The sequence below is a fragment of the Camelina sativa genome, chromosome 19, assembly GCF_030686135.1.
Source record: "Camelina sativa cultivar CO46 ecotype springtype chromosome 19, ASM3068613v1".
Classification (NCBI taxonomy): Eukaryota; Viridiplantae; Streptophyta; class Magnoliopsida; order Brassicales; family Brassicaceae; genus Camelina; species Camelina sativa.
In genome coordinates, this window is record NC_141898.1 from 13,967,050 (window position 1) to 13,982,458 (window position 15,409).

General features: G+C 36.1%; 3 protein-coding genes across 3 annotated transcripts; 2 read left to right on the plus strand and 1 right to left on the minus strand.

Moving 5' to 3' along the window:
* Nucleotides 1–9,364: 9,364 nt before the first annotated feature.
* LOC147920539 (uncharacterized) lies at nt 9,365–10,720 on the plus strand. Its single transcript, XM_087501123.1, has one exon. The coding sequence runs from the start codon at nt 9,365–9,367 to the stop codon at nt 10,718–10,720; it is 1,356 nt and encodes a 451-aa protein (XP_087357249.1).
* Nucleotides 10,721–12,558: 1,838 nt separating this feature from the next.
* On the plus strand, nt 12,559–12,948 carry LOC147920540 (uncharacterized). The gene has a single exon (XM_087501124.1). It carries the CDS (start codon nt 12,559–12,561, stop codon nt 12,946–12,948), a length of 390 nt encoding a protein of 129 aa, XP_087357250.1.
* A 1,003-nt stretch (nt 12,949–13,951) lies between these two features.
* On the minus strand, nt 13,952–15,293 carry LOC104766379 (uncharacterized). Its single transcript, XM_010490257.3, has 2 exons — nt 14,979–15,293; nt 13,952–14,371 (listed from the first exon to the last, which is right to left on the minus strand). The coding sequence occupies exons 1-2, from the start codon at nt 15,204–15,206 to the stop codon at nt 14,183–14,185; spliced, it is 417 nt and encodes a 138-aa protein (XP_010488559.1). The 5' UTR covers nt 15,207–15,293; the 3' UTR covers nt 13,952–14,182.
* Between the last annotated feature and the right edge of the window lie 116 nt (nt 15,294–15,409).

Below are 15,409 nucleotides of genomic sequence, written 5' to 3' on the forward strand. Positions count from 1 at the left end.
AAAAAGTCTGGCAGTGTAGCGCAAGTGTTTATCTAGTATTCTATAATTCTAATACATCTATTTATTTGTTTTTGGATCATTTTGTTTTCATAGATAATCTTAAATCTAACAGTGAGGGGTATAAATGTTCACTGTATGAAAATTTAAAACTGGCTGGTATAAATACGTTTAAATTGGTTCAACCGTAGATTCTTTTGTTATAGCCTTATAGGTAATAAGTTAGGTAAGTTTGGTTAACTTACTTACATACATTAAGTTTTATTTTTTTTTTAACTTTTCAAATATAATAAAGTCTCAAATCAAAAGAATCTTAAAGACTTTAATATAATATATTATTATCTTAACTTTTTAACTTAAAGACTTTAATATAATATATTATTTTTTTAACTTTTTAATCTTAAAAACTTTAATATAATAGATTTTATTTTTTTAACTTTTTAATCTTTGAGACTTTAATATAATATATTATTTTTTAATAATTTTACAACCTTAACGATGATGTTATAACGAGGAAATATAATGTAAATTATTTTTGATTTAGCATGTTTGACATACATTTTTTAAAGATTAATGGTAATGTGTATAAAATTGCGACTAGAATAGTTATTGTGGAAAACAGTCCTATATTTTATGTTTTTCTTTTTTTGTCAACTGATATTATATAACTTAGAAGGATACACGGTGAATTACAATTTAGCCGGCGGAAAACAAGAATATCTCCGGAGTCTAAAACCCAAAAAAGGGAAACTAAGCCGGCGAACAAACAGAAATTTCCGGAGACATAAAACGAAACCAAGGTAAAAATTACAAAGTAGTGAAATTAAACCCAAAACAGAAAATGAACCCTTAAAATAAAGAAATAGGCAACAAGGCATAAACCCTCACATGATACACTAGTTTTAGTATGCAAGAAAAAACCTTTCTCTTCAAACACTTGGATGAGAACTACCAAGGATGCCCACGGCCAATCCCAAGCTAAGAACAACCACCTCCTATCATGAAGAGAACCAATCTCTTGTAGCAGAACCAAAGACTTCATAACCCGACAAGCAAAGACTCGAAACGCTTCCGAATGCGACGATAACGACAACCACGTCCAGAATCGTCTGTGTAGAAGCCTTACAAAAATGCAGTCAGATCTCACCAGATCTGCAAAGCAAGTACAAGGAGCGCAGCCTAACCTCTCGATACAACCGAACTCAAAAGCACGAAGATGGAACGAAGAAGCTATCAACCACAACGAACAAACAAACCAGAGAAGAGCCCTCTGCAAACAACTAAGACTAGTATAACTTCTAAACTAACCAAAGCCTAAACTTAGAAAGGAAACAACCTTAAGGGAATCAAAGACTGGAAAAGAAGACCAAGCGTGATGGACGAGACACTGGTTGGGCGGATAAAACGCAATCTCAACCAAACAAACCAAGCGGCTTCAAACAATGAGAAGCACATGAACGGAAGCAAACGAAGGGAATGGTCAAGAGATATATTATTCTTCGAGCCGTACCGTGGAGGTGCTAGCTCCAAAATTAAAACAATCAACTTGCTACCACACAACCCAACAAAGACCGTTCCTACCGCAAAGCCAAAACCCAAGATCGAAACTTTAACCAAACCACAAGACTCCCCAATCAAGGGCCAAACTTCAATCACTTCTACAACACTAAACACTTAGACCTAGCTAAACGGAACAGGTGAAGGACGGGAAAGTCAGCTTACTCAAACAGGAGACAACAAGAACCCATGGCCACAACACCGAGAAGCAACACCTAAGAGATCAAGACACCGCCGGATCTGACAAAGGCAAACGAGGCTTCTCCTGAAACCGTCGGGGGAGGACGAAATAAACGCTCAAAGACCGTCGAGCAACCCTCACTGTGAAGACCGTATCATTCGCTGAGCTTCTAACCACCCTATCGATCCATCAGATCCAACCGAGACAACACAAATGAAGGAAGGAAACAACTAAAAACAGAACAACGGGCCCCTCTCACAGCTACGGCGAGGAGCACCGATCACCGGAGAGCGCAGACGGAGATTTGATTTTTTGGACGACGACTAGAGCGAACTCGAGGGGGGAGAGAAGAGAGAGAACTTGATTAGTTATCAATTCCTATATTTTATGTTAATTTACTTAAATTGAACTTGAGATTTTTTCTTCCAGATATATATATTATATATTATTGGTCATATTGGTAGTGAAATCTATTATTTAAATACATTTGTTTTCCAAATACTACCCATTTCTTTTTGAGATTTGAGTATTGTTACCAATCCCGAATACTACACTATATACAATGTGAACCCATATGACTCGACAGTTAGCTGAGTTTTGATACTACTTTGCAACGGTCCGGATGAGTGCAACGTCTTCTATCATTTATAGAGCCGCTACAATATTCTATAGAGACTTGTCAATGAGTCCAATCTCATTCTCACCACTTTGATTAATTTACCCATTTTGCATGTTTGTTTAGTCCAATCCATACTAAACAATTTACGAATCGTGGAGTATCTTTTTGTTTAATAGTAAGTATGTACTGGAAAAAAAAAACATTTTCTCTTAAAATTAATTAAAATTCATCACCTTGCTTTCAAATCCTTTTTATATATATCAACAACTTGAAAACAAAAACTGTAGACGTGGTAATTTGGTTACCTGTCCACATCATATCGATGGCATTACTCTAAAATTATTTTGAAAAGTTCAAGAAACGAGTAAATTGTTTTTCTTTGTCAAATTATTATTAGTCTACTTTGTTGAAAAGTAACAGTAAATAAATACACGATTCAGATATCTGTTCTTTTGTTTGTTTACATTATTCACAATCGAATGTTCTTTCGGTATATAAATAAATAGTTTTTTTATATAGTAAAAGTCTAACCTTTTATGATTGTAATTTATAGTCTCTTGTATAATATAGAATTAAAAAAATTTAGAGAGAAAAATGTATTTTATGAACAAACTAAAATTTTATTTAATACTATAAAAATGAATTAAATATATATGTGAAGATCATATAATTATAATAAGAAATATTTGTGATATAAATTGGACCAACGCTCCAACTGTGTATGACATGGTTTTTTATACAAATAAAAAAAATAATACAAAAGACCCTCTATCAAAAAAACATAAAATAAGTAAATAGTATTTGAACAAAATGAGAAAATACTATTTATGTGTACTCTTCTTACTTCTTATGTGTAGCTCAATCTATATTGCCAAATTTACCTATCTTCTTCAAAATGTATTTTAATCGACAATATAGACAAAAATATCATACAAATGCGATGAGCCGATAAACCTATTACCTATTTCGTATAGTTTGCTAACTATGCGCGTGCAAACAGACTATCACTTAACGAGCCTAGCAAACTAAGTGTCATGAAACAAAAACCCTTCAAAACCTATAATCAAAATCCCTATTGAAAAAGACCATCCAAGAAAAAACATGCATGGTCAAACGCAAACCCACCCTGATACCATTATGAAACACTATGATTTGATAGACATAAGACTAGAATACCATCTTACGGTAACCCAAAGTCATCCAAGGACTTAGTTTGTATATCACGATCGACCTATATCTCAAAATCTTTCCTAGTGATGAAAAACTTGATTTGCTAAGTTTGAACATGAATAATAATATATATTGAGCGCAAATGAAATCGAACCAAGAAAGATTCTTAAATTTACTACACTCGATTTTGTGTTTTAATTACTTGAACATTTTTAATATTTCAAAACCGATATCAACTTATGTGGATGAAATAAATAAAAAAATAAATAAGCTAGGGTTATATATAAAAGATGTATATAGGTTGTACAGAAAACGTGATTATTTTCTAATATTATTGTTTCTTTACTTAAAATCAGTGTTCGAAAAAGCGTTCTAGACGTCTGCCTCCGTCCGTCTAGGCGTTAGGCGCTATAATATCGCCTATACGACCGTTTTGACCGCTTAAAATTATAGTATCATTATTTTAATATATTTTTAAAATTTTAATTATAAGGTTTATTTCTATAAACATAATTATAAATGTTTAATATATTGTTTAAAATGAATAGAAATAATGTTTTTGTCTATTATTTTGTTTTTGATTTGATACTTTTATTATTCTTATACATATGTTGTATAATTATACTTATAATATCAGATATTTATTAATTTATAGTATAAACACCTAAACCGCCTAAAACCGTCTAAATTCCGATTAGGCGTTCTAGACGCTAGGCATTGGATCACCTTCTATTTAACGCCTAGCGCTTTCTTGAACATTGCTTAAAATTAACTGGAAATGATGTTTCAAACTAAGTACATTTGATGTTCTGGTAAACGGCGGTCATCTCATTTCGTTCTGTACTGCAAGCTTAAAAAAAAGAAAAGGAAAGATTTGAATAGTCTCGATGGATATGTACCATAAAATTATAATTTTGGTTGGAAACATGAAACACATCTGATAAAACAAAAGCAAGAATACAAATCAGTTTTCAAAGAGATGCTAAGAATATGGAGGTATAGAGTGGGTGTTCGTATGGCGTGTCGTTTGGCTCGTTTAAAACTCTTTTTTCTTTTGTCCCCATACCAATATATAGCTTATACAAAACTCTATAAACCTTTGATAAAAAAAAAAAAAAAACTTTATAAACCATACATGATAAGTATGTATACAGTCGAGCAGTTTGGGATGGAACATTAATCTTCTTAGACTTATATAAATATTTTTTTTCTTCATCAAAAGATTAGTTCAAAAGATTAGCTCAAACGAACCAATTTAGTGGGAAATTATTTACATACGAAACTTGATGCAGGGAGATACGCGCTTTGCGTGCCAGAAAGTCCACATATACATTTGCGTTTCTAGAGATAAGAGATAATGAGAAAAAACTTATACTTTAATTTAAATAATTTTATTATATATAAAGTATTTACAATTTAAAATGTAGATTAAAATGTGAAAAAAACTCTCACATTGAAAGAGATGGAAAGGTATTTGAGTAGTAAATAGTTAAAAATATGAGTTATTATTTGTTGCTAATTTTTTTGGTAGGAATTATTTGTTGTTAATTGATTTTAAGGTAAAAGTTAAAATAATTTAACATGATACAAAAGTTTGAATACATAATATCGTATAAATTTCTTTGAAAAGTAGTCCAATCATCCCATTAATTGATAGTTTAAATTACCGTTGTATCATGTTAGAAACCGTTGTAAATACCTTTATGGGATGTGATATATTTCTATTTATATAAACAGTTAGAAATACCTTTATTTTGAGTAGATATGTGTGGAGAAAAATGACATATAAAAAATGTTAAATAGTATATAAAAGGCATAAACCAATTTCGCCAATTAATTTTAATTTAAAGATTTATAAAAAAATTTAAAAATTTAAAATATACAGTTAGAAAATTAGAGAACATGAAACAAATTTTCTCGTCAAATAAAAGAAGATATGATTCCAAATCCCATTTATCAACCATGGGAATTGAAAACGATATACAATCATCACAAAACTCCGACAAGTGTGGCCATCAAAATTTGGTCTTAATTACCGCTTTGGTTTCAGCTCAAATGAGACAGAGTGATGGCAATCTCCATGGACATCTCAATTGAGTAGAGAAAATGAAATGGCTCATTTGAAAATTTTGAACAACCATAAACTTACGGAGGAAACCATTTATTAGAATCATTTTTTTTTTAACTTAAACTACAACTAAGAATTTTTTTTTTTTTTTTAAAATTTCAAAATTATAAGATTTCTATTATAACTAAGATATTATTATTTAAAACTTACGAAACTCATTGTATTTTGTAAATATAAATTCATATATATATATATATATTTGTTATAAAGAAGGTTATTCAAAAAATATATCTTTGTCTCATAAAAAATGTCATTCTACATTTTTAATAAATTTTTTACACTATGTTTCTTAATCATCCTTAAATCTACTATGTTTCCGCATGATATTTAATTAATAACAAAATTATTTGAAGCAAATAAATAGTGCTTTAACTGAAAGTAATTCGTCTGATTTCTTATTTGTTGAACTAAAACCTGATTCGTTAAATTACATCATTTGTATATTCAGAAATTTCCCCCTGTAATCGTTTATATAATCCTAAGAAGATAAATAACAGAGAAACCTGAACTCTTTCTATTATTAATTCCACTATGACGTCTATCGAATTTTAATAATAAAGTCGATCCCGGTTCTGTCACAACACTATCATTATTGCATTGGTTTTTTTTCTCTACCAAAGAATAATCGCTGTTTTTTTTTTGTCAACGAAAATATATATATATATATATTTTTTCTGTCTACGAATAATCGCAGTATTAAGACAAAGTGTTTGAGAGCGACGTACAAAATGTAAAATAGACATACTAATTGACAATTCATATTCGTGAATAATATGATCTAGAACAAGTGACCAAATAAAAGATTTTGTACGTCGTTATCAAATTTATATAATAATAATTCATGATTTCAAATTATTTTTGCCAGCAAAAAGTTATATAGATTTGGACTATTACAAAAATATATTTTTTTTGGTTAGAAAATTCAAAAATAGATTGGGTGCGTGGTGGAACCAAGTACTCTCATCCAAAAAATGAATAACAGATTTTGTAACATTTGAGAAAAATAAATAATAAATAATTTAATTTAATGGTTAAGAAACATATATCATATCGGCACACGATGTGGCTTACCTCAAGTTCATTACGAGTGACTCTGAGCCACAAATACTTACGTACGGCTTTAAATAGTCTAATTGAGCTAAACTTCTCGAAGGAGTTTTGCATGTGTGTTCTGGTTTAATATCCGTGTACACCTTGAAGTGATGAAACGTGGCTGATTCAGAGACATGAGATCGTGAAAAGGGTAAAAAAACCAAACACAATAACTAATACCGAAATTGGTCCAAAGTGATAACATAGAATGACATAAAGCGTTTGGGGTTGGGGTTGCGGTTGCGATTACATAACGGAACTTGTCTTTTTTCATTTTATTTATTTTTTCTTCTTTTAACCATACTAGGAATAACTTGGCCCACTGGCTATCTCTTTAAACCCACAAGAGGTTATATAGTTTGATTTAAACAAGGAGAGTGACTAGAGCAGCTGGAGGTGTTACTTTGTTAGCCGCAACTCTCCTAAATACTCCGTTATTGATGGAACTTGTCTTCTTCAAAAAGAATGTAGTAAACAAAATTTTGAGTATTCTTGATGATGATGATGTTAAAAATGGTTAATATGATCGCAATTAGTGGTTTAGAAATCGCAAGGCTAAACTTTTTGCTTCCAACCATCTCGTCGAACCGTGTGATGCCGGTTCATTCAACGGAATGACCCGGTGCAACTATAAAAAAAAAACTTATTTTTTTACCAAATTATAAGATAAAAGAAAGTAAAATATGTCAAATAAAAATAAAAATAAATAAAATACATTGAGTTTTATATTTTATTGGGCTTATTCATTTATTTATTAAGTTTGAACCTCAAAATTAAACTTAAAAATATAAATTTGGGAGGTTTTTAGATATAAATTTAGTATAATTGACTTTTCTTTCCAAAAACGCGATCTTCATCTTTCTCCAACCACCTTCGCCGATCTCGGCGTCGGCCCACACCGCCCCTCATGGACAAAAATAAACCCAAAAAGAAACCCCCTAGCGGCATCCCCACTAGATCCGCAACCTCCTCCTCCCTCCCAAAGTCTTCCTCTCCTGAATCTCCAAAATCAGCTGGCGAAACTTCCATTTGTTCGACGGTAACAAACCTTTCCGTCACTAAAGGTGCTTCAGACTTGAAAGCAACCACTGATTCCTGCCCAATTGCCCCCTCGGTGCAAATTGATGCAGCAATCGAAATCACTACAAACCCTAGATCCCCAAAATCTAGTGAACTAGCTACAACTACCACTAATGTGGCAAATGTACATAGTATTGCAGCACTGATTACCGATGTCGCTCCAACTGAAGTTAGGACCGAATCCGAAGAAGTGGTTCCCCCGCAAATTGCAGACCATCCTTGGAAAGATTTGGTAAAAGGAAATTATGTTCATCTCAAGAAGAAAGGTACTTCGTATACCCTGGAATCTGATGAGGCTTGTGTTACAATACCCAATTATGTAATAGAGAAGAACAAGAAAGCATGGGATATTTTTATCCTTGGCCAATTCTATGAAGTACCGCCTTCCTGAGGTGTCGTCCACGCCATTGTGAATGGGATCTGGAGCCGGCAACGCAGAGACATCACAGTCCCTAAAATGGAAGGACATTCTTTCCTCTTCAAGGTTCCCTGCCCTAATGCCCGTAGGAGAATTCTAAGCCAATGTTTATGGCAGGTCGATGGACAAACCATGTTCGTTGCTAAGTGGTCACCAGATGTCACTCCAAAAAAGCCGGACCTAGCTCTGGTACTGGTGTGGTTAGAGTTCCATGGCGTTCCTCTAGAATTCTTCAATCGTGAAGGCCTTGAACATATCGCAGGGCTGGTGGGTCACCCGGTCTGTCTCCACCCCAAACAGAAAAGCTTACAAATATCGAAGTTGCAAAGGTATATACGGTCATTGACCCTCGAAAGCCTCTACCTAAGGCTGTCAATGCTCGTTTCGAGTCAGGACAGATCAAGAGAATCCGGGTTTCAAGTCCGTGGTTACCTTCTTTGGGTAGCCATTGTAAAAAGGTGGGACACACCATATCCCGTTGCACAAGCGCCCCTCCCACCTTTACACTTTGCGGTTCAGTGAAACATGTAGTGTCATCATGTCCAAGAGCAAAGAAGGATAAGTAATCAAGTAAGGCTCCCATCCCAAGTCAGCTACCAATGGTCAAAGTAAATGCAGTTAAAGCAGTAAACACAGCAGTTGAACCTGTTTCCACCACCACAAAGTCCCCTGCTAAGATCTCTTTGCCTCAACCGATTCTTCCGCCTACAAAGCTAGGATCTGGAGTTCGAGAGGAAGGTGAAACCAGTGCCCGGCAGCGATCCCCCCCTGTTGCGAGACACCATCTATCTCACCACCTATCAAAGGACTATAGGCTGAATATTGATGAAGGAAAGCTTTGTGTTGACCTGACTGCAAACTTATTCTCTCTTCTGTCCCCATTTATAGATAAGGAAGCTAGCCAGCTCGAGGAATCTGACCCTGATATCCGATCAGGTGACGATGATAACCCTGATGAAGACTCTGACAGATTTCTCAAGGTGATCTCAAAGCGTTTGAAGAAGAAGAAGAATCCGAGAGCAAGGGCTGGAGGCCCTTTAAACCTCTAACTCAATATCCTTTTTATGGATATTTTTTGTCGTAATGTAAGAGGTCTAAACGACCCTATTAAAACGTAGGAGTATGCGGAAATGGCTAAAGCTACATAAGCCAGTTTTTGGGGGCATGATAGAAACTCATGTGATTTCGGTGAAGGCCCAATATATACGGTCTAGTATAGCTCCCGGATGGTTATCGGTTGAGAATTATGAATACTCAGATCTTGGGAAAATCTGGGTAATCTGGCACACTTCCGTAAAGGTGTCAATTTTGTCTAAATCCCTCCAAATGATTGTATGTCTGGTTCAGCTACCTTTGGTGCATCAGGAGTTGGTAATCTCTATTGTCTACGCTTCCTCATCTTCTAGTGACGAGAGAAAGCTGCTATGGGCAGAATTACAGACACTCGCTTTGGCACCTGCAGTGATGGGAAAACCATGGATAGTTCTGGGGGACTTTAATCAGATATTGCATCCCTATGAACAATCGGTCAATTCCAACAACACACTCACCAGAGGAATGAGGGACTTCAGTCAAAGCTTGATTAACTCCTGTATTTCTGATCTTCCCTTTTGTGGCAACTCGTTCACATGGTCGAACAAGCAAGACGTCGGCCTAATCACAAAGAAGTTGGATCGTATCCTTGTAAATGATGAATGGTTGCTCACTTATCCAAATTCACTCGGAGTCTTTGGGAATCCAGGTTTCTCGGACCATAGCCCATGCTGTGTCTTTCTAGACGTCAACAAGCAAAAGCAGAAACTATCTTTCAAGTTCCTGACGGTGTTAAACCAACATCCAGATTTTGCACCATTAATCAAGCTTTGGTGGAATGCCTTCAATTTCGAGTGTTCCAACATGTTGCTTTTCTCCAAAAAGCTAAAAGAACTTAAAAGTTTCATAAACGACTTCAGGAAAGACAACTACCCTGGCATTGAAAAACGAGTTACTGAAGCCTTTGAAGCTCTCCAAGCCTGCCAGCGAAATCTTCTCAATTTCCCTTCTTCACAAGCTCTCGAGGAGGAAAAACAAGCTCACCAGATCTGGTGTCTTCTAGCCAAGGCGGAGGAATCTTACCTAAAGAAAAAATCTAGGATATGCTGGTTGGAGGAGGGTGATAAAAACTCCAAATTCTTCCACAGAGTGGTCATGTCTCGTCAAACTAAAAACCAAATCCTGTTCCTTACTAATGAGAATGATCAAATTATTGACTCAAAGGAGGGAATCCAACTGTTAGCGGTAGATTTCTTCAAGAAAACCCTGGGTGCACAGTCTTCTGCAACACCGTTGACCGCTGAAGAAATGGCCAGTATTCTGCCTCAAAGATGCTCTCCTTCTACTATTCAGACACTATCTGCTCCCGTTACACCCGCGGAGATCAAGGCAGTTGTTTTTTCTCTCCCAAAAACAAAGCTCCTGGGCCTGATGGATACTGCGTAGAGTTCTTCACGGCTCATTGGGAAGTGATCGGTCAAGATTTAACAGATGTAGTTCTAGAGTTCTTTCGATCAGGCCGATTGCTGCAACAATGGAACTCCACTTTGCTTACGCTTATCCCAAAAACTCAAAACGCCTCAAAAATGTCTGACTTTAGGCCTATTGCTTGTTGTAATACAGTATACAAGGTGGTATCCAAGCTGTTAGCGAATAGACTAAAGTCGGTTATGTCGGAACTTATATCTAACTCGCAATCTGCTTTCATCCCGGGATGTCTTCTAGTGGATAATGTGCTCTTAGCCACGAAACTCGTTCAAGGATACAACCAGAAAAATATATCATCAAGGGGAATGCTGAAGATTGACCTCAAGAAGGCTTTTGACTCAGTGCATTGGGGATTCGTCATCAACACCTTGAAGGCTATGAACTTCCCAATACACTTTGTCAATCTGATCTGGGAATGTATATCAACACCACGTTTCTCAGTGGCAGTGAATGGCGAATCATGCGGTTTCTTTAAGGGTGCTAAAGGACTTAGACAAGGAGATTCCATATCCTCCTACCTGTTCACGCTGGCTATGGAGGTATTCTCCTAGTTACTAAACAGCTCTTTCAACGATGGTCTCATCGGGCACCATCCAAACGTCACAAACCCTCAGGTAACCCATTTGGCCTTTGCAGACGACATCATGATTTTTTTTGATGGCAAATAAAACTCTCTGGACAATGTTACAAGCGTTTTACAGGGATTTGCTGAAATCTCGGGATTTTCCATGAACAAAGCCAAGACTGAGCTCTTTACTGCGGGAGTGAACCAAACTGAAACCTCTGGGATATCTACTCTTGATTTCAGTCTCGGTTCACTGCACATTCGTTATCTCGGTTTACCTTTAATGCACAGGAAGCTGCGAGTGTCGGAGTATGGGCCACTAATTAATAAGATTACTTCTAGTTTCACCTCTTGGTCTGCCAGGGCGCTCTATTATGCAGGGAGAAAGGAACTAATCTCCATAATCATATATGGCACGGTAAATTTTTGGGCCTCTGCTTTTATCCTACCAAAAACCTGTTTGAAGCACATCGAGAGTCTTTGTTCAAGGTTTCTCTGGTCTGGGGACATAACAAAAAAGCCTAACGCCAAGGTTACTTGGAAGTCTATTTGCCTACCAAAGGAAGAAGGTGGTTTGGGATTCCGATGTTTCTCAATGTGAAATAAAACCCTCTGTCTAAAGTTGATATGGCGGTTATTCTCTGCTGATGACTCGCTGTGGGCAAAATGGATGCAAAACAATAAAATCAAGGATGGAGTGTTTTGGCAAATTGATGAGAAAAAGCAGAATTCCTGGACCTGGAAAACTCTCTTGTATCTTCGTCCTCTTGCAGCTCGTTTCCTTAGAAGTCAGCTTGGCAATGGTGAGACAATAAGCTTCTGGTACGACTGGTGGACCCCCTTTGGACCTCTTGTCTCCTTTCTAGGACCTTCTGGGCCGTCACAAACGGGGATCCCACTAAACAGTACTGTAGCTATGGCGTGTTCTTCCTCAAACTTGTTAATCCGTCCAGCAAGATCGCCCCAAACAGAACTCCTGCAAGTCCACCTGACTACGGTTAAACCTCCGGAGACTACAGATGAACCCGATTCTTTCATTTGGACCATCGAAGGAGTGCAACCAGGATCTTTCAATGTAAAGCAAACATGGGAGGTTCTTCGTCACAGACAACACGTTTTACCTTGGACTCAAAATGTCTGGTACAAAGGAGCAATACCACGACATGCTTTTCTCTTTTGGCTCACTCATCTTAGCAGGCTACCAACTAGAACAAGATTGGCAACCTAGGGAATGCCTGTGGAACCGTCATGTTGCATTTGTGCCCGGTACCCTGAAACACGAGACCATCTCTTCCTCCACTGTGAGTATAGTGAAGACCTTTGGGGTGAAGTCACTAGGAGACTCGGTTATTCTCCCTTTGTGTTTCATACATGGGACGCTTTCGCTGCTTGGTTGAACATCACTGATTATATTTCCTCTAAAACACTCAAGAGACTTGTAGCACAGGCTGTAGTCTACACCATTTGGTCGAAAAGAAACAATCGTCTTCACAACAATGTCTTAACTCCACCTCAAGTGCAGTTCAAGATTCTGGACAGGCAAGTTAGAGACGCAATCCTAGCAAAGGCTCATCAGAAAAACTTCAAGAACCTGTTGAGAGATTTGCTAAGAACTATCTAATGTACTCTGTCTTTTTGGTGTATTCACTTCTAGCTAGGCCTCATTTTTACTTTTTTTGGTGAGGTCTACCTACTATTTTCAAATTGTAGATTCTACAATCCGTTTCATTAATGAAAATTCACAAATTTTCAAAAAAAAAAAAATAGTATAATTAAATATATATATATATATATATATATATATATAATGAAAAAATCACAAAAATTTGGCTTTAATTTAATGGATCTATAACCACGAAAGCGATTGATCTCGAATCGCCAATCAAACCATTATAATTTTTTTTCCAGCGTTCTTAATCTTTAATCAGTGAAAGTTTAATTGTTTCTAATGTCGTAAGATGTCGGCACAATTAAGTAACTGCCCGACTTTGAAGTAAACAAACAAGACATGCAGAACCAGAACATGTCAAACACGACTAGCCATGTCTTGTCATGAGTCTGGACCCATCAATGTACTTAATTAATCCAATTTACACCTAACCGCACTGTTGTTTCTTAGTGGATTCCCCCAAACGCACATGTAACATTCACGTTCAAGTTAATATCAAAAAACAACATTCACCTTCTAACACACCAACCAAGTGTTTCTTGCTTTTCTGATCATTCATTTGTTTAAGGCTAAACCCGCTAAAGATCACTAAAAGTTATCATCAAATCTACTTGTTTCACACTTTTAAAGAGATACTATATCTTGTATGATTTATTACATATATTTTTCTTCAGCCTCAGCATACTCATACAGCTATTGACCAAAATCATAATCAAAGTTATCATCAAAACATGTACTCACGTCTTTTAAGCATATCAAAACATATATATTCAAAACTAAAGACTCCTTTAACAATATTAACTTCATATTTGAACGAGATAGAAGAGACCAAACATGGTCCGGAAGCTGAAAGAAAGACATTTTTTCTGTCCTTAGGCAAACTAGTTTCCCAACAATGCCTAATAAGGCATAAGCATGGCAAATACCTTCTTTACGGTTTAAGCTGTAGTTCGTATATGAAAATGTAGTTTACGGAGCTTTATTGAGAATACATTCAAAAAAATCGTTTGCAGAAAGCGAGTTTACTACAGCAGATGTAAGCTTCCACCAACATTTTCTTTTGGGTTGACAATATCTTTTTTTTTTTTTTTTTAATCTCTTTAACGTGAAATAAGATCCACTAAGGTTTCCAAGACAAGACAACAATAACAACAACAGCAAACAGTTTGAGAAATGAGTTTTCTTACTACTGGTTATTGGGTTGGTCCTCGTCTTCCTTGTCAGGGTCGTCTTCGGTTTCTTCTTCTTTCTTCTCTTCCTCTTCGTCATCTTCTTCAGGAGGATCATAAGGCATTGGAGGAGGCAACGGTGACTTCATAGGACTAAACTTGGGGAATATATCTGGTCTCCTCCCTGGCTTTGGTCTCTCCCATTCCTACCACAAACCCCAAAATGATTGCAATGACCAGCAAAATGATAGAGCAATAATATTCAACAAAACAGCCAAAAGAAAAGTCACCAATACTGGTGCATCGATATACAACCAAAAAAATACAGTTCTTTCAACTAAGGGGGACATGAATGGTGTATCAAGAAACACATTCGACAACATAACTAACAATCGGAAATCAAGAACGTATGTCATGATAACAAGAAGTGGAATTTGACTGACTACACTCAAAATTACTGCAAACAAAGAACCAAGAAACCAATACAGAGGTTACACACAAAACTAGGTATACGATTGTCACAAGATGCAGCTTCTCCCTATTTGATTCATACCTAAAAAAAACTCTACACCTGTGATAACTTTAGCAAGTGATGAACACTGACTGAAGAAGATAAGTCAAACAAATCAAAGCTTGAGAGAGCCTCACAATCTCAATTTGTTCAACCTCATTTCCAAATACAATTTTCACAGATATTGTGACTCAAATTTCAAAGTGTCTATATCGAAATTGAGACTCTAATAGCAATGTGAAATCCCTAAGAATCTGTAGAGCCAATTTCTAAAAGGGAATCGAAAGCAAAGAGATAATTACAATAGGGAAATCGAGAGGGTTGCGACGAGTGAGCTTCTCTTCCTCAGGAGCCATAGACACCACCTGCAACTGCTTCCTTGTCTTTCGGCTCAGAGGGAAGCGTTGAACGGAGACGAAAGAGCAACCAATAGACTTACTAGGAGCTCTGTTTAGCGACGGTGAAGATAGTGGCGGAGAGAGAAGTGGCAACGACGACGAAAGCGATGCCGATACATGAAGCGGCGCCATAGCTCCTCCGCCTCTGTGTCTTCTTCGATGATTCTATCGGTTCCGTCAAACACTTTCATTTTTGTTTTGTTTTTAATATAAATATATAATTCAATAACAAATAGTTTTGTTATATATAAAATCCACTGTGAGAAATCCAATGAATTTCTCATTCATATAATATCATTATTTGACGATACAAAATCTAAGTCTTGTGATTTGTG